At 40.3% G+C, this 20,278-nt stretch overlaps 1 protein-coding gene across 3 annotated transcripts in view; it reads right to left on the bottom strand.

Annotated features, from left to right (window-relative positions):
• The window catches only part of LOC134673982 (mediator of RNA polymerase II transcription subunit 25-like), a 44,160-nt gene that overhangs the window by 23,497 nt on the left and 385 nt on the right, over positions 1 to 20,278 (bottom strand). For 2 of the 3 annotated variants that reach the window (XM_063532026.1, XM_063532028.1), the window contains exons 2-13: positions 20,087 to 20,245; positions 18,810 to 18,973; positions 17,861 to 18,015; positions 17,456 to 17,556; positions 14,126 to 14,288; positions 11,936 to 12,097; positions 10,704 to 10,901; positions 9,513 to 9,656; positions 7,875 to 7,971; positions 6,504 to 6,670; positions 5,331 to 5,525; positions 3,569 to 3,646 (exon numbers count right to left, since the gene is read on the bottom strand). In XM_063532026.1, the coding sequence (XP_063388096.1) occupies positions 3,569 to 3,646; positions 5,331 to 5,525; positions 6,504 to 6,670; positions 7,875 to 7,971; positions 9,513 to 9,656; positions 10,704 to 10,901; positions 11,936 to 12,097; positions 14,126 to 14,288; positions 17,456 to 17,556; positions 17,861 to 18,015; positions 18,810 to 18,973; positions 20,087 to 20,245 (1,783 nt within the window). The remainder of the gene's footprint in view (positions 1 to 3,568; positions 3,647 to 5,330; positions 5,526 to 6,503; positions 6,671 to 7,874; positions 7,972 to 9,512; positions 9,657 to 10,703; positions 10,902 to 11,935; positions 12,098 to 14,125; positions 14,289 to 17,455; positions 17,557 to 17,860; positions 18,016 to 18,809; positions 18,974 to 20,086; positions 20,246 to 20,278) is intronic. The other variant, XM_063532027.1, reaches the window with a different exon arrangement.

The raw sequence follows: 20,278 nt of genomic DNA on the forward strand, positions 1-20,278 counted from the left end.
AACAACCAGAGTGATGTTGAAGCGCTTTGGGTAAATGTTACATATGGTAGTTTTAAGTTATTACTTGCGGGTGTTTACCGCCCCACGCACTATACTTTTGAGGACAGCGATAAAACTTTATTTGAAACAATTAAAAAAGCTACGACAACTTGTAAAGGAGCGCTTCTCATAGTAGGAGACTTCAATCTACCTGACATTAGTTGGCCACTACGGAAATTTGACGGTTACAATGTTTTACATGAACAGTTCGTAGAAATCCTAGCCGATACTAATCTTCAACAGCTTGTGACGGAGCCTACGCGAAAAAGAAACAATGAAGAATCACTTTTGGATTTATTTCTTTGTAATGAGGAAGGCCTTTGCAGCAACGTAGTTCATCATCCGCCAATCGGAAAGAGTGACCATATGGTTTTGCTAACCACATTACAATTCCAGATCAACCATTTTCAGAGCATGCCAATGAAACAACAACGTAAAGACTTTTTCAAAGCTGACTTTGATAAGATAAATTCGTTACTAACAGATTCAAATTTTAATACCAGGGATTATTCTAATTGTCAATCTGCTTGGGCTCAACTCAAAAACAAAATTAACGATATCATAACAGAAGTAGTACCGTCAAAACGAAAGTTTAAATCTTATATTAATAAACCCTGGATTGGACCAGATATTATAAAATTAACTAACCAGAAAGTGATGAAATGGAAATTATACCAACTTGACAAATCTGAAGATAATTACAGGAATTACAGGAAATTAAACAATCAAATTGTGAACAAAGTGAGAAAAGCAAGGGTGGAATTTGAAAGGAATATTGTGTTAAGCAGCCCTAAGCGCTTTTACAGCTACATAAGACAAAGCCTAACATCAAAGGTTTCGGTCCCTCCGTCATTACGCGACGAGAGCGCAAACGTAATCACAAATGATAGTAAAGAAATAGCAAACATTTTCGCAAACCAGTTTAGGAAATCATTTGTTATGGAACCAGATGCTGTACCAATACCCGCAGTGAGTACTCCAAGAGTGCTGAAATCTTTAGAAGAAATTGAATTCTCCCCTGAGGTGGTGGAAAAGGTGACAAACACATTTAAAGACGAAACAGCTATGGGGCCAGACGGTATACCGGCAATATTCTTAAAGAAATGTAGTCATGCATTAGGTGAACAGCTGTTATATATAATGTCATTGTCTTTTACGTCGGGTACATTGCCTAATGATTGGAAGGAAGTCACCGTTACACCCATATACAAAAAAGGCGATAAACTGACTGCAGCGAATTACAGACCAATAAGTCTAACCTGCATCGCCTGTAAAGTAATGGAAAAAATTATCGCTAAATATATTAGACAATTTTTATCTGAGGAACAAATCATAATTGAAGAGCAACACGGTTTTATTCCTAGACGGTCAACAGTTACTAATCTACTGACGTGTCTCGATTATTGGACTAAGAACTGGGACGAACACCTTCCAACAGATGTGGTATATTTAGATTACGAGAAAGCCTTCGACCGGGTACCTATAAAAAGGCTCATTAATAAGCTGGAGCATTACGGGATTCGTGGACGACTTCTGAACTGGATTCAAGACTTTCTAAGTGCAAGAAAAATGAAAATCAGAGTAGGGGAGGAGCTGTCTGAACCGGTTGAGGTTCTAAGTGGTGTCCCACAAGGATCAGTCCTCGGTCCAATCCTTTTTGGGATTTTTGTTACCGATCTTAAGTCCATTGTCAAATCTAAACTGTCACTTTTTGCTGATGATACGAAAATAATGGGAAACCCTCTCATATCGCATAATATCATTCAGGAAGACTTAGATCGAATTAGCGGGTGGACACAGGACTGGCTCATGTCACTTAATTCGGATAAATGTACCATTCTTCATATTGGGCCCACAAATCCTCAGCTTCCATATACCATGGGTACACAGGTCCTAGAAAAAGTGAACTCGCAAAGAGACCTTGGAGTCACTGTAACAAGCAACCTAAAGTGGGATATGCACATCCTGGAAATGACAAAAAGAGCCAACTCACTAGTATACCTCATACGGAAGACCTTTAAGACAATTGATAAGGCACTGTTTCTAAAACTATATAAGACGTACATAAGGCCTCTACTTGAATATGCTTACCAAATTTGGAGTCCATACTTTCAGAAGGATATAGCTTTACTTGAAAAGGTGCAACGCAGGGCAACTAAGATGGTATATGGATTACGTAATAAGCCATATGACCAAAGGCTTGCCAATCTTGGTTTGACAACCTTGGAGCGAAGAAGACAGCGTGGTGACCTCATTGAAACATTTAAGATCATACATGATTATTACGACTTACCTGAACTAAAGGACCTGTTTGTTATGAGCAAGAATCATCGTCTAAGAGGCCACAGCTTAAAGATTATCCGAGTTCCCAGTACAAGCAATCCTAGGAAGCACTTTCTATCAAACCGCGTCGTACGCGAGTGGAATAAATTACCAGAAACAGTGATATGTGCTCCTTCAGTGAACAGTTTTAAAAACAGACTTGACAAACACTTAAAATCAACTAACAAAATGAACATTAATCGTTAAAAAAAAACAAGTGCAGTGATATACACGCATCAGCTTTCAGCTGCTAGTGTATTAAACAATATAATAATAATAATAATGTGTGTGGGGGCCCATCTTGTGAGGGCGAGTCACCGTCTGCCGGAAATAAAATTGCATACCGTTTTATTAGGCAGGCGTCCGGTTTTTTACCCCATAGCTCAGTACTAGTCCATCGCTTTCACCCAATAACCTAGTTCATTTTAGATTTCATCAACTCTCAATAGCCCTTACACCCTGGCGGGTGCTGCCTCTGCGTGCGTCCCATGACACGGGTAAGGGCAGCATCCGCTCGGTGTACCCCTTACATTTCATTAAAGTGTCAAAAGGGCCTCTAGGAATAATATTATTGCCTATCAGTTATCTCCATGGTATGGTGTGGTGTGTGGAATAGGGTGTGTGTGGCGTAGTGGTGTGTGGAATGGGGTGTGTGTGGCGTAGTGGTGTGTGGAATGGGGTGTGTGTGGCGAGGTGGTGTGTGGAATGTGGTGTGTGTGGCGTGGTGGTGTGTGGAAAGGGATGTGTGTGGCGAGAGGGTGTGTGGAATGGGGTGTGTGTGGTGAGGTGGTGTGTGTGGTGAGGTGGTGTGTGGAATGGGGTGTGTGTGGCGAGGTGGTGTGTGGAATGGGGTGTGTGTGGCGAGGTGGTGTGTGGAATGGGGTGTGTGTGGCGAGGTGGTGTGTGGAATGGGATGTGTGTGGCTAGGTCGTGTGTGGAATGTGGTGTGTGTGGCGAGGTGGTGTGTGGAAAGGGATGTGTGTGGCTAGATGGTGTGTGGAATGGGGTGTGTGTGGCGAGGTGGTGTGTGGAATGGGGTGTGTGTGGCGAGGTGGTGTGTGGAATGGGGTGTGTGTGGCAAGCAGGTGTGTGGAATGTGGTGTGTGTGGCGAGGCGGTGTGTGGAATGGGGTGTGTGTGGCGAGGTGGTGTGTGGAATGGGGTGTGTGTGGCGAGGTGGTGTGCGGAACGGGGTGTGTGTGGCTTACCTCAAGCTGCTTGTAGTGCTGCTCTTGCTGCTGAGCCGCTTGCAGGTGTGACATGATGTCCATCTGTCGACCGAACAACTATATCAACCAATATTTACTGAAGACCGGCACCAACATTCAACATACAGCCAACTAATTTAGGTCCCGACCCATTTGGGGGTCATCCATTAATTACATCACACTTTTATAGTTCGTTTTTTTTAGCATTAGAAAGAACTTGCAAGAAGGTAAGCGATCTTGACATGTCTTTAAATTGAAAAACGCTTTTTAAAAATCAAAAACTATTACTCATGAAAGCAGAAGAATATAAATGATCGTATTAGATTCATAATTGTTACATATTTGCCGTAACTTATTTTTAAAATGTGGTTTTCAATTAAAAGATACATCAAGATTGTTTACCTTATTTCTAATGCTAAAAAAAACGAACTATAGGGGGGGGAGGGGATTAAGAAAATATGACATGTGACAGGAGGAGGGTGGGCCTCACAAACTTTGTGACGTCACTTTAACTTATTTAAGTCGCTGTACAGTTAAATAACAAATTTTTGGAAGGATAATCATTTTCATTTTCTTTCCTAATCAGTTTTGGGTTATAAAATTACTAATATTTTGCCACATGTGACTATGAGAGAAGGGGGGGGGGTCAAATACCTAGAAATTAGTGCGATGTAATTAATGAATGACCTCGTATACCTTGTCACAGGGACAATCAATATGAAAGTCGCTAGGGATCTCAAACTATTTTCACTGTGAGATGGTACGAAATGATACTGAAATTAGATTCCTTGACCGTACAACATACAATCAAAAACAGAAGTGGCATTTTGTTATTAAGGAATAAATTAAAAGTGGAAAAGAATCACTCGAACTCGCGACTCTAGATCACTAGCCCATCGCTCTGCCAATTAAGCTACCGAGACTACACTCGATGACAGCGAATATTAAAATAATTTGTCAAGCAATACATAAGAATGATTTTGCAATATGTATACTTAAAATAAAATCTTAGTTTCTATAATATCTACTGACGCTTTAGCCTGGTAGGTAATGTAAGTCCAGAAGTTCCTGGATTTAGAAATGCTGATGGCTGCAACTATTACTACAGCTGGATCTGAGTCCAGCAGTCGCTCTACATCTGTAACTCCAGCAGTACCTGAGTCTTGAACTGCACCTCCTGCTGATGCGCGGCTTCAAGCGTCTGCTTTAACTGCTGGATCTTTTCCAGGTTCTGCTGACGGGGCTGCCAGACCTGTAACTCTAGCAGTACCTGACTCATAAACTGCGCCTCCTGCTGATGCGTGGCTTTAAGCATTTGCTGTAACTGCTGGACCTTTTTCAAGTTTTGCTGGCCAGACTTTTCATATTTTAAGACCTGTAACTCTAGCAGTACCTGACTCTTGAACTGCGCCTCCTGCTGATGTGCGGCCTCTAAAGTCTGCTACAGCTGTTGAATCTTCTCCAGGTTCTGCTATCGGGGCTCCCAGGCCTTTCAGCTGTAAGACCTGTATCTCTATCAGTACCTGGCTCTTGAACTGCGCCTCCTGCTGATGCGCCGCCTCTAAGGTCTGCTGCAGCTGTTGTATCTTCTCCAGGTTCTGTTGCCGGGCGGCCTCCAGCCCGTCCAGCTGCGAGTGGCTGGGGCACTTCGCCGCCCATGTTGCCCATGTCCCAACGTCTGGTGTCTCTACTGGATCTTCTCCAGGTCCAAGCTGTTGCTCTAGATCTGTAAGCTGTTTCTCTAGACCTGTTTCTACAGTACCTGGCTCTTGAACTGCGCCTCCTGCTGATGCGCGGCCTCTAGAGTCTGTTGCAGCTGTTGAATCTTCTCCAGGTTCTGTTGGCGGGCGGCCTCCAGCCCGTCCAGCTGCGAGGGGCGCGGGCCCTTGCCGCCGGGCGCCTGCTGCTGCTGCGGGGGCCCCTGGCCGCCCATGTTGCCGCCCATGCCCATCATGCCCTAAAAATTGTTTTGAAGTTACGAAACCGGTCAAGTGCGAGTCGGACTCATGTTCCCAGGGTTTCGTACATTAAGTCCGACTCACGCTTGACTAGACGTTTCTAATAGGTTTTCCTGTCATCTATAGGTAAAGAACTATTATTTATGTGCATTTTTTTTTCAATATTTTAGACCCAGTAGTTTCAGAGATAAAGGGGGAGGGGGGAATGGTCGGACGGACAGACAGACAGACGCACGAGTGATAAAGACGCATAATAAATAGCCCTCCAGGCGAAGTCATAAAAATTAGACAAATTTTAATTTTGCCACTGTATATGTAGAGAATTAGAGATACTCTATGTGTATTATATACAGTGTGGAAAGATAAGTCGGGCCCTGGAGGGAAACTACCTTAAATCCTTAAGCTAGGTAATTTTACTTAAAGGAGACATTCCTTTATTTTTTAAAAGTAACAAAACTGCATTCAAAGATTTTTCTTTTTTTTCTTCAATTTGGCTTGTCTAAAAAAATCTTGAGAGCTAAATATTAGATTTTATGGATATTTTATACGACAGACGAGTGTAAGACCTAATGTTTCTTTGAGAAATGTTATCATTAACATTAACTGTATCGACTAGTAGAATAAAATTGCGAGTGTTAATTTTTTGGGATTTTTAGTCGGTTCGAGTCCCGGGCGAGGCAAGCGAGTTTTAGAAAATCTATGAATGCAGTTTTGTTTCTTTTTAAAAATAAAGGAATGTCTCCTTTAAGTAAAATGAGCTAGCTTAAGGATTTAAGGTAGTTTCCCTCCAGGGCCCGACTTATCTTTCCACACTGTATAGGGTCCTAACTCTATGTAATATACATATAATATGGTCCTTAAAATATCACAACAATGTCTCTATTTGGAGGGTGAAACCTAATAAAGTATGACGTGACAATTGAACAACTCCTAGGGTTGTCCCGACCAAGAAGACAACTAGTAATGTAATAATCAACCTGTGGATGCATCTGCTGCACGATGCCCTGCGGGCTGGGCGCCTGCGGGCCGAGGGGCGCCATGGCGCTCATGCCGGCCGCCATGCCGCCGCCCATGCCGCCCATGCCGCTCATGCCGGCCGCCGGGATCCCCGCCGACGACATCGTCGGCTGCATTGTGCCGCCACCTGTACAAATAAATAAATAAATATTATGGGACATTTTTACACAAATTGACTAAGCCCCACGGTAAGCTCAAGAAGGCTTGTGTTGTGGGTACTCAGACAACGATATATGTAATATATAAATACTTAAATACATAGAAAACAACCATGACTCGGGAACAAATATCTGTATCATAATACAAATAAATGCCCTTACCAGGCGTGGCTCACTCCGCGATTTCGTCGCTTTGCTACAGGTAGCTAAAAGTACATCTGTTCGACCCCAATTTTGGGGTTTGCCATAAGCCGCGCGTGGCGCTGTCGCCACCTAGCGGCCATATCTGTGCTGTTCGTAACAGACACGTTTTGTTAGAGAGTGAGTCTTCTGTACCTAGTACTATTATTTATTCTGTGCCCTTACCAGGATTCGAACCCGGGACCATCGGCTTCATAGGCAGGGTCACTACCCACTAGGCCAGACCAGTCGTTAACAACAACAAGTTACCCTTTGGACGCTACCCAAGCCTATTGCCTGCTAAAAGCGTTTTCACATTGTCCGATCCGTTATCCGATATCGGAAGGAAGTAAAATGTAAGATATATGCGTTTCTCTGTATTTATTTATGCATTATTACTAAAAAACCGGCCAAGTGCGAGTCGGATTCGCGTTCCAAGGGTTCCGTACATTAAGTCCGACTCACGCTTGGCTGCACTTTTCTAATAGGTTTTCCCGTCATCTATAGGACAGACAGATGGTCTGACAGACAGAGAGACAGACGCACGATCCTATAAGGGTTCCGTTTTTTCCTTTAGGTTCAAATTTTAGTGGCAAATTTTGGGTTTTTCATTTGTATGACTGGGGCGCAGGATAGTTCGCCAAACCACAAAATAAATAATATAGTACTAGGTACGGAAGGACTACTAACAAAACTCATCTATTACGAGATACAAGCGCAAACGCGACCAGGCGTTCTTTCCGTATCGGTGCGCGGCAACCACTACTGCTAGACACCAACATTGGTGTGGGCCGCGTGTACTTGTAGCGACACGGAGTGGGCCACGCCTGGCTCGAGCGGCCCGGCTTAAGATTGGTTTTCCTAGGATAGCGGTGCCGTCATATAGCGGCCGACTCCATACTAAATAATACGGCTAAATATGGATGTCGGAGTATTTGTATGGAGACGACCGCTATATGACGGCACCGCTATCCTAGGAAACTAGAGCATTACCCGCCATGGTGGCTGTGGGCATGGCGCCCGGCATGGGCGCAGAGCTGGCTGGTGGCATCTGCTTGATGATCTGAGTCATCTTCTGCTGCTGGATCACCTGTAACAGCGGATTTCGTTAGTAATAGTTATTTGCTTTACAAGGGGGCAAAGTTGTTGTTTAACCGCTCGTGCTAATAGGGATGTTTCCTGTACTTAAAATAAATTATTTTAAACCGTGCACGAAATAGAGCACCTGATAATTATTAGAAAAACATAGATAGCAGCTATTTTTAAACACAATTTGTATTTAATAAATCGGATTGAAATATAAAAAGTAGGTGAGTTTACCGTGACGTCACTACATTCGTTTTCATACAAATTCCATATTAGCAAATCGTTTTAACAGTTCTAAAAAAGAAGCTGATTTGACTAGTAGGAATGTAGCCTATATTGATACCCGAGCAAGCGAAAGATTCCAAAATTGAATAACGAGCATAGCGACTGGTTCGATAATGGAATCTTGAGCGTTGCGAGGGTTTCAAAGCACGAGGGTTAAAAAAAATTGCCCCAGAGTGAAACAAAATTTTTCACCACACCAACCCGAAGCAAATATTAAATGTGAAATATTAAACAAAATCAAACCAAATTCCGAGCTGGTGTGGTGAAAAGTATTTTTAACCTTTTAACGGGCATCAACTAAACCCTATCACTTTGCTATAAAGTTCATAATCGACTGTGTTTTTCTTTCCACAGGGAACTAATCTGCCTTCCTAAACCGAATAGCTAATAGAATATTTAATTTTCACCACACCAACTCGGAAAGGCTTACTTTGCACTTCAAAAACCGATAGCAAAGTTGCATTTTATTCTCATGTGAGGCAAAGTAATCAAATGAAAATTTTGAGTTGTTATCTTATGTTTGCTGGTAGAATTGACTTTTAAATGATGACTTTGGATGATAAATATTTAATAACATTAATTTGGATTTGATTTTGTTTGACATTTATAATTTGCTTCGGGTTGGTGTAGTGAAAAATTTTGTGTTTCACTCGGGGCAAATTTTGTTTAACCGTCGTGCTTTGAAACCCTCGCAACGATCAAGATTCAATTTTTCGAACCACTCGCTACGCTCGTGGTTCAATTTTGGAATATTTCGCTTGCTCGGGTATCAATATTAGCACGAGCGATTACGTACAACAACTTTGCCCCCTTGTAAAACAAATAACTATTACCTTCCGCAGTCGATCGACGAACGTGGCCAGGTTGTTTGGTATGAAGCCGAGGTATGCTTTATTGTCGAACGTGTACAGTAGGTCAAAAGTGATGTTTCTTCAAACAAAAATGTCACTTTTGACACTTATTTGACACTGACATATCCAATCAGTGTCAAATAAGTGTCAAAAGTTTCAATATCTAGTATTTGACGTATCTCATCGTTCGAATACGGCTGATAGCCTACAGATCTACTGAGCTAAATGAGTGATATATATCACCGCGAGCGAAAGATATGAATCAATATTTTCAACTCAGTGAAGAGTTTTGCGCATCTCTAGTGTATGTACAGTACACTTTGATGTCGTAGTTTGTAGCACGTGCGGTTTTACTTAACAATACACATAGATTAGCCGTCGGGGCCTATTAGAAAGCTACAAACTATACCTTCCGCAGTCGATCGACGAACGTGGCCTGGTTGTTAGGTATGAAGCCGAGGTATGCTTTCTTGTCGGGCGTGTACAGTAGGATAAGCACTTTGATGTCGCATTGCGGTGGGGAAGACATAGGCGAGAAATGGACGCAGCCGGCCTGTGAAAATAACATCCGAATAAGTATAATACAAAAATTCAGCCTATATAAACGTCCCACTGCTGGGCACAGGCCTCCTCGAGCGGGCTTGGGCTTGGACTAGCTTTTCGGTGAAGGGAAAAATCGTGAGGAAATCTGCAAACATCTGCGAAGAAATTCAAAGATGTATGTGAAGTCCCCAATCCGCATTGGGCTAGTGTAGGGACTATCTGAATAAGTATTTTTAGGAAAAAAATGCACAACAGGAGAGTAAAACGTTATGTATATTCTAGGCAATTTATGCCTGTCCTGAGACGGTTGCAGGGTGGTTGTAGTCTCTGATGCTTCGGACTCTGATGCTTAAATAAGTAAATAAAAATATGAAGGTGTTTGACGGCCTCCTAGCCTAGTCGGTAGTGACCCTTCCTACGGAGCAGGAGCTTCCGGGTTCGAATCCTGGTAAGGGCATTTATTTGGGTGTTTATCACAAATATGTACTTACAAATCCGATAACCATGACTTTGGTAAGTGCATCCAAGGCCTCGTTCTGCTGCAGATGAAAGAGCACAGACTTGCTGTCCTTGAGGTACTGCCCTCCGATGTTGCTGATCAGCTGTTTCAATCTCCACCTTGTGCTGCTTACTCTTAGCGTATTATGATCGCCTGGTACTTTTGGGGTGAAGCTCGACTAATTTGAGGTTAATAATTTGAAACTTTTTGATCCAATGAGGTCAAAAATTGTCAATTGCATACTATATTTTTAAGACAGACTTATTTTTAAATATACTTACAAATCCGTTAACCATGACTTTGGTAAGTGCATACAAGGCCTCGTTCTGCTGGAGATGGAACAGCACAGACTTGCTATACTTGAGGTACTGCCCTCCGATGTTGCTGATCAGCTGTTTTAACCTAGTGCTGCTGACTCTTAGCGTATTATGATCGCCTGGTACTTTTGGGGTGACACTCGACTAATTTAAGGTTAAAAATTTGAATCTTTTTGATCCAAAGAGGTCAAAAATTGTCAATTGCTCACTCACAAAATGCATTTTTTTTAAATATACTTACAAATCCATTGACCATGACTTTGGTAAGTGCATCCAAGGCCTCGTTCTGCTGAAGATGGAAGAGCACAGACTTGCTGTCCTTGAGGTACTGCCCTCCTATGTTGCTGATCAGCTGTTTTGGCATCAGCTGCATCAGCAACTTGTTGGGCCACGTGTCTACCTTCAGCTCTGGTTCTATGTCCTTGGAGTTGGCTGATACCTGGGGCAAAGGTATATTACAAAGAATCAAAACGTAAAATACCAAAAAAGTTGTTCAAATCCCAATTAATCAACTACAGCTTGGCAAAAAAGAGTAGAAATTAAAAAGTGGCAACACTGTATAGTTTGTTTTTTTAGGGTTCCGTACCCAAAGGGTAAAACGGGACCCTATTACTAAGACTTCGCTGTCCGTCCGTCTGTCACCAGGCTGTATCTCACGAACCGTGATAGCTAGACAGTTGAAATTTTCACAGATGATGTATTTCTGTTGCCGCTATAACAACAAATACTAAAAACAGAATAAAATAAAGATTTAAATGGGGCTCCCATACAACAAACGTGATTTTTGACCAAAGTTAAGCAGCGTCGGGAGTGGTCAGTACTTGGATGGGTGACCGTTTTTTTTTGCATTATGGTACGGAACCCTTCGTGCGCGAGTCCGACTCGCACTTGCCCGGTTTTTATTTAGCATTAGAAAGAACTTGCAAGAAGGTAAGCGATCTTGACATGTCTTTTAATTAAAAAACGCTTTTTATAAATCAAAAACTATTACTTATTACTCGTAAAGCAGAAGAATATAAATGATCGTATTAGATTCATAATTGTTACATAACATACTTAGTTATTTTTCTTATAAGGTAAACAATCTTGATGTGTTTTTTAATTGAAAAGCACATTTTAAAAATAAGTTACGGCAAATATGTAACTATTATGAATCTAATACGATCATTTATTCTCCTGCTTTCATAAGTAATATTTGAACCGTGGATGATTTTTAGAAAGCGTTTTTCAATTAAAAGACATGTCAAGATCGCTTACCTTCCATCTTTCTTCTTCCTTTTATCTTCTTTCTTTCTAATGCTAAAAAAACGAACTATAGGGTGGCAACTGGTGCTCGACGCGGTCCCAGTACATGTCATCTTGAAAATTAAATCATTGTCAATAGACGTGACAGACGTGTCATCTATCGGGCATTAGCATGTCGTGCACTAGTTTACCTTATATGACATTTATTTCAGTTTCTGTGACACTCACTTGGCACGGAAGATGCTTTGTGACCTTCTGCTGATCGCCAGGGTTCTTTCCCTTCTCCATCCACTCCAACACTCCGCTCCATATGTAAGTCCGTTGAGGGGTCGGTGCTGCCCCGGTGGACGGGCCTGCCGCCATCATGCCGGGCATGCGTTGGATACCGGGCTGGAAATAAGGGTAAGTCATTAATAGCATAACTAAGTATGTACAAAAACCCTCAGAACCTGTCAAGTAAAATATTTAAGATAAATACACGGTGTAACATGAGTAAACCGAATAATTTTAACAGCGTATTCCTGATCATATTTAGAGACAAAAATGTCCTATCAACTTTTTTGATATTCGCCTAGTTTCGGAGATATTATTAATTAAAAAAAAAAGTTTTTATTGTTACATAGTGTAAAAGGCCTTTTTGATGGTGATGTTGCTGCTATGGGACGTAGTCTAAATATGCTTATTGATAGATGTCAAAAAGTGACAAGTAACACTTTGCAAAAAGTAGGTTCTACGAAAAAAAATGTTAAAATGAATTTTAAGTGACAAGTTTACCAATAACATTTATTTTTTATGTACAAATACATTCAACAAATTGAAAAAACAAAACAAACAAAAAAATTTTTTTTTGGCGAAATTGACCTAAACTGATATTACATTTTTTACTTCTTTTGACCTCAGAAATGCGTGGTTAAAATTATTCGGTTTCCTCATGTTACACCGTGTATATAAAATAAACCAGAGTTAAACCTTCGCCGACGCCGAGCTCACGGAGATCTGCCTCCACTCTATCTGCCCAACGGTATTTAGGACGACCAACAGGACGGTGCCCCGGCGGGATACCGCTCTGGACCGATCAAAGTGGCGTGCTCTTGTGTTGGAGGCCAAGACTCATTTTGGGTCACCGCACCAACCAAATAAGTAAGGGGTCATCCATTAATTACATCACACGTTTAGGGGAGGGAGGGGGTCAAGAAAATGTGACATATTGTGACATGGGGGAGGGGGGAGACACAAACTATGTGACGTCACTTTAACTTCATCAGTAACCGAAAATTTATTTAAATTATTTTATTCGCTATACATTTAAATAACAAGTTTTTAAAACGATAATTGTTTTTATTCGTTTAATTTTCTTTCCTAAGCAGTTTTGGGTTATAAAATTACTAATATTTATATCGTCAAAAATATTTTGCTAAAATATTAATAATACTTAGGAAACTTACTTAATTCGATTTGGCCATTTCGTAGAAAAAATGTGACGTCACACTAGGGGGGGAGAGGTTTGCCAAATGTGACCTAGTGTGACAAGGAGGGGGGAGGGGTCAAAAAACCTAGAAATTCGTGTGACGTAATTAATAGATGACCCCTAAGTAAGTAAGAGTTAAACCTACTTAAGTCTGCAACGATTTTGATAGCACACGCCTTGCACTGTTAATAGGGAATATTACGCAAAATCACCTGGATCTGTCACTGAACGACCTGACTTTAACCTACAGCTACATTATTTGATCATGTAATGTTTTCATCTACACTGAGAGAAAAGTACAACAAAAATACACTTAGAATACCAAAAATAAACTTAATCCGGGGACAAGGAGAGTTCATTAATAGGATCAAATTGACTTTTGTAATTTCTATTTAGTTCTTGCAATTTCTATTATCTGTTTGTTGAAATTATATTTGGGATTACTGAGCTGTTTGTAGAAATAAATAAACTTTACAGAAATAGTGAAACGTCCATAATTATTACTAAAACTTCATTTTTCCCCCAGTACAGAACTGTTTTTTAATTCCTGGTGATGATTTTTCTCTCAGTGTACCCTCAACTGACTTAACCTTTTCGCCGCCACGTCAATGAAGTAATAAAGTGTCATCAACGCCACGTCAAAAATTGTACGTATACAAACCTGGGCTATAACCGCGAAATCGAAGTATTACGGGCATTTTTCTCTGTCACTCTTATTACGTCTTAATAAGAGTAAACGAGAAAGATCCCGCAATTTGCAAATTTCGGTTTTCGCGGTAGACCCGCTGACCAAAACCACGACTTGATATGAAGTCGTGGCGTGTGGGGCACGATATGTACTGACTTTATATCAAGTCAATGGCGGCGAAAAGGTTAAGAAGCAATTTGAGGCTAGATTTTGTTTACTCTTTTTTAAATACCTAAAGATACAAGATAGGAAGTGGGTATACCTGTGGGGGTGGGTACGAGGGCTGCGTCAGCTGTCTGACGAGCGCCGAGTTGTCGTAGAGGGGGTTGCGTGGCGGGGGCAGCCAGCCCGTGTTGGGGCGCACGGCCGCCGTGGGCCGGAACTGCGGCGGCCGCGGCGCCGCCGGCGGAGCACCGCGCCCTTGCCTAAGGAAAAAGAGAACGGGCTCAAAAACCGACATTACACCCACCAAACCTATGATGCTATGTGCTCAACTTCCGATTGATAAATAGTACTTTTTTGACAAATTACCACCGAAATACAGATGTAATGTAGTGCATAATCCTTTACCATCGAATTTTCACGGAAACGCACGAGCGTGTTATGCTATTTCAGTCAGTCTCAGTACAAAAGTACTGAGCTTGACTGAAGCAGCATGACAAATACGAACGATTTCGAGAAAATACGATGGAAAACAATTATGCACTACGTCTGTAGCTAGTAAGTTTTTTAGATCTCGCGTATGCACATAGCTCCACCATTTTAATTTTTTTTTAAAGTGAATTGAAAAAAATATATTTCAGTTACCTATCACAAAATATGATACAACAAATTTAAAAAATTCGATGAATGAGTGTAGGCGGACATCCAAATGCTTTCTTGCCCGTGCTGAATCAAAGATCTCCGCCATTAAAATAAATTCACTAAACCATTAAAATAAATTTAAAAAGTATGGCGTATACAGCTTGAAATAAAAATGGGCCAAGTACAGTCAAGTGTAAAAATATGGGTGCACAAATCATCTCAAAAATATGTCCTATAGCTCTTATGTCAACGAATTAAGAATTATGGGACATATTTTTGAATAAGTTGGCTACACCCATATTTTTACAGTTGACTGTTAAGTCTGTGGTTTACTGTACCCGTCAACCGAAGAGTCGTCACCACACTGCCGCGACACCGCAACCACATTTCTCAAACACTTTTCATAGCAATTTCTATCGCAACACGTTCCAAACACACGTGCCCCGTGTTTCTCTAATTGGACATTATCTTCAGTTTGGGTGGACTTATTGATCTTTCCCATAATCTTTGAACTTATTGGTAAAACCATAGACTAGCTAATAGGTACAGTCAACTGTAAAAATATGGGTGCACAAATCATCTCAAAACTATGTCCCATAGCTCTTATGACAGCGAATTAAGAACTATGGGACATATTTTTGAATAAGTTGGCTACACCCATATTTTTACAGTTGACTGTACTATAGTTCGTTTTTTTTTGTTTTTTGTTAGCATTAGAAAGAAGTTAAGCAATCTTGACATGTCTTTTAATTAAAAATCGCTTTTTTAAAATCAGTAGTTATTACATTACTTATGAAAGCAGAAGAATATAAATGATCGTATTAGATTCATAATTGTTACATATTTGCCGTGACTTATTTTTCACTCAAAAGACAAATCAAGATTGTTTACCTTATTTCTAATGCTAAAAAAACTATAAACTGAACTTAAAATATGTTTTTAATCCGAAAAAAATTACTATTTACTCGTAATAAACTAAATACGGTCACAATAAACAACTAGCCTAAGAGAGATAACAAATTCTACTGGCTGGTAAATTCCCGACCCATAGAGTACAGAGATAGGTATATGTACGGGAAATAATATGAATCATCGTTGTATTCAGAGTTTTATATGACGTAATCTTGTATACTGATCAATCAAGCTGATGAATCCTAGGGTATTTGTGGGTAGTCAAATCAGTTTCTTTTTTCGAAGTGTCAAAACGATTTTGCTACTATAGCATTTATATGAAACACTAGCATATGACGTCACGATCAAATTACCTACTCTTTATAGTTTTATACGGAATTTAAAATAGAAATTGTGTGTAAAAATAACTGCTGTCCACGTTTCTCTATTCATCTTCTGGTGGTTTATTTCATTCATGGTGTAATAGTACATTACTACAGAGGCCGGGACGAAAGGGGTTGCCGGCCGAAGACATATAGACGGCCGAGCGAAGCGAGGCCGGATAGGTCTGAGCGCGGGCAACCCCATTTCCCGCCGAGGTATGTATAGTGCTTTTCTCAAACATGCAATGAAATAAATAAAATAAAAAATCCACGAAACCCAAGTTTTATTTATAGAAAAAACTAAAAGTAAACTACACCTAAAATATAACCAACACGTACCTATATCATTATCACGCGTATGTTTTACACGAGTCGTGTATTTTTACTACCCGTATATTTTCATGTATCTTTGATTTTTTCGCCTTGTATCCGTCTGACTGTCGTTTTCGTCACATAAGTTTACATAGTCTTTCATATTGATATCATGTTTCACATACATCGTTGCTTTATGCATGGAGTAAATAAGTATAATTTCCACAGTATTGACGAATTTGTAGTTACATTCATTTAAAATATGCCACAAAACTGTTTCTAATAAACTGTAAGCCATTTTTCTTAGTTTCTCAAATAATAAAATTGCCATAAGCAACCATATACATACTTCGTCTTTGACTTAGCGGCAGAGGCAGCAAGTTATTTAAAATCAATTCTGCTTACGCTGCCAATTCCAACGCCTACGATTACAATTAATATTAATTTCATTATTTCGTCGGAACTCATATTAAAGTCAAAAAATCAACAACGCACCATAAATCCAATAAAACAGAATGAATATTTTTCAACTTTACCTCTATAACAATTTAAAAAATATAACTACGCGTGTTTGAGTAGACCGTTTTACCGCTAACGTTTAGATGAAATATTTTTAATGTTTTTATTTGTGTAGTTAAATTTATAATTTAAAATTATAAAATTATAGAAGTAGTACTAGTATTATTTATTAAGTTTATGTTGATTTTATACAAATAAAAATGCAAATTATAATAACATTGTTTTTTGTTTTTTTTTTATAGGCGTAGTGGCAGAGTGTCATTACGAACCATAAAGCAAATACTGCCTCTAGTTTTTTTTAATGGTTGAATGCCACGCTGCTGTGTCACAAATATCTGTGAAATGAAAATTAAAAAAGAGGACTTTGCCGGCCTAGGCCTGCAAGATGTGTATGAAATTCCATTAACGACCTTTTGTCCTAGTCGCACCTGAAACGTCATACTTCGCAGCCTATTATAAGGAACATAACATCAATATTTCATTGCATGTTTGAGAAAAATAACTTATTTTAAATACAGTCAAATACCCTATCGCGACTTGTATGAATTTGAGTAGATACGTGGGCCATACTGAAAATTTCTGGATTCTGATATATGAGACTTATTTTTTCTAAGTGGCCAGTCCAGGAATTTTCAGTACGCCCTAAGTATTAAGGTACGTATAGAATGTTCGGGAGTACATACCCATAAATGTCTGGAGGCGCCTCTGGTGCGGGCGGCGGCGCGGGGCTCGGGGGGCGCTCCTTCAAACTGTACCCTCGAAGTAATACTAGGTGCCGAGGGTCCTAAAAAGGAGATTATTTCAACTGAGCAGTGGTTTACAATGTTTTTCATGCAAGAATCAGGGTTTTAACAATTTAATTGGCAAATCATAGATTGGCGACAGAATCAAAATATCACTATAAGAAAAATAGTCTTAAATAAGTACTATTATTTATTCTGTGGTACGGTGTGCAATAATTTATTTTAAGTAGAGGAAACATCCCTATTACGTTATTTATGACTATTGCTCTAGCAAGTCTAGCATTAAAAAGCGATTAAAAAAACGAAATTTTCGATTTTTGTTTAAACAAGCTGACAAAATTGTACCTTAGCATAATTCCTTAGTTGCGCATGGTGCGTGTCACCACCCGCATGTTCGTACAGCTTCAAGAGTGCCGGGAGCCTCCGGGCTGCGGCTATGGAGAGTTGAGCCCCGCTGGAGCCTAGGAGCCGGGCTGCCAGCTCTATGGTCCCCGGAGCACCTGATGACATTCCAATATTAGTACAGACAAAGAGAATGGAGTGTGTAGAGATGGATTGTCGAAGTAAATTATGTAGCCACTGTAAATTTACTGCCGTCTTTCGACAGAACATAACTGGTATGTGTTAACTTGTTAAATATTAATATTAACGCCATCTACTCGACTATAGGCCAAAGGTGTTGTGCAATATTTTCGGGCGATGGCGCCATAAGCTTCAGCCGACTCTCGAGTAGATGGCGTTAATAACACATATCAATGAAAGAATAATGATCAAAGTCAAACGGTGTTCTAAAGCCGCGTCTAAAGCTATCGAACATTGGCGCGCTCGAACGCGCCGCGCGACGAACAATTCACTGTTATACATGTTAGTTTGTAAGGTATGTATCTATGGGCCTTAGTTGCCTGATAATAAATGATATTTGATTTTGATTTGATAATTTACCATGACAGTAACTCTCTATTTCAATTTTCTTTGGTACAGGGCTATAACCGCGAAAATCGAAGTTCGCAAATTGCGGGCATTTTTCTCTGGCACTCTAATTACGCCTTCATTGGAGTAAAGGAGAAAGATCCCCGCAATTTGCGAATTTCGGTTTTCGCGGTAGCCCCTCTGATGTACTGCTTAATCCTTACAGCAGAAAGACATGTCTTGAGACTTGATCTTTTGCCACCGTATTTTCTCGGAAAAGTTCGTATTTGCCATGCTACGTCAGTCAACCTCAGTATATTTTGCACTGAGACTGACTGAAATAACATAACATATTCAGAATTAAATGTGAAAAGTGTTAGCTCACCTGGTGGCACCAAACCTCCAGCATATGCTGAATAAGGAGGAGAACAGCACAGCAGTAGGACATGTCTTGACACGTCCGTCCGTCCGAGCTCCTCAAAACAAGCAGCGGCTGCAACCAGCGCCTCGGTGATGCAAGCTCGGCTTTCAGCTTGGCCTCCTATAAACCTGATGAAAAATTGATTGTTATTTTGTGTTAAAAGTTCAGTCATACCTATTTAAGGTTTCAAAGTTAGAAACTATAAAAGTCAAATTTGTTTTCAGTAACTAAAGAATGATGAATTTAATTAATTAAATAATAGAGATGCAACGGATAGTTTGGCCAGATACCGAATATTCGGCCTGACCATCGGCCGAATATCCGGTATCCGGCCGCCGAATATTCGGCCAGAGGAACTATACCTACATTTTGGTTTTTCAAGTGCGCATTCTGCAGGTTTGACCTGTTTCCTAGTAAACGTTCGCGCGGACTCATTTCTAGGTTCGAAATAAGTGCGCGTGCAAGTCAGTGAACTGATTAAATTGTTTTAAAATAATAAACAGGTAAGATTATGACCGTGTCTGTTTCTTAAATCCAATTTGTTTACTCCGAAATCAAGCAATGTTACTATCCGGTATCCGGCCAGATAGTAAAGTAATGGCCGGATAGGCCGGATACTGGATAGTAACCGGATATCTGGTGCATCTCTAGTAAATAACACCATGTTGTTGTAATACCATAAGTCTCAAGCATGATAAAGTCAATTTGTACTTATTTGCTTTATTCCATATAGTTTAACCATGTTTAACTTAAACCCACCATACCCTTTTGTGGACAGTCAATAGTACCTAACTAAATGTCATAAATAAACCAAATAGCCTTCTTAGTAATTGCAGTTGATTATAATACAAAAAAACCGGGCAAGTGCGAGTCGGACTCGCGCACGAAGGGTTCCGTACCATAATGCAAAAAAAAAACAAAAAAAAGCAAAAAGTAAACGGTCACCCATCCAAGTACTAACCCCTCCCGACGTTGCTTAACTTTGGTCAAAAATCACGTTTGTTGTATGGGAGCCCCATTTAAATCTTTATTTTATTCTGTTTTTAGTATTTGTTGTTATAGCGGCAACAGAAATACATCATCTGTGAAAATTTCCACTGTCTAGCTATCACGGTTCGTGAGATACAGCCTGGTGACAGACGGACGGACGGACGGACGGACGGACGGACGGACGGACAGCGAAGTCTTAGTAATAGGGTCCCGTTTTACCCTTTGGGTACGGAACCCTAAAAAGTACTTACTGTATCTTATCAATAGTTTCTATAGCTGTTTGTGGGCATGTGAATGGTCCAAATGTGTTCACCGGCAGAGCCAACAAGTTGTCTGCCGCCTGATATGTTACAATGCCGTACACAGAGCCATTTCCACCACCCTCTTCAAGCGCGCCTCCGTGGAAATACCTAGATATAAGGAATGCATAAAAAAATTGGTTT

Source organism: Cydia fagiglandana, chromosome 19 (assembly GCF_963556715.1).
Source record: "Cydia fagiglandana chromosome 19, ilCydFagi1.1, whole genome shotgun sequence".
Taxonomy (NCBI): Eukaryota; Metazoa; Arthropoda; class Insecta; order Lepidoptera; family Tortricidae; genus Cydia; species Cydia fagiglandana.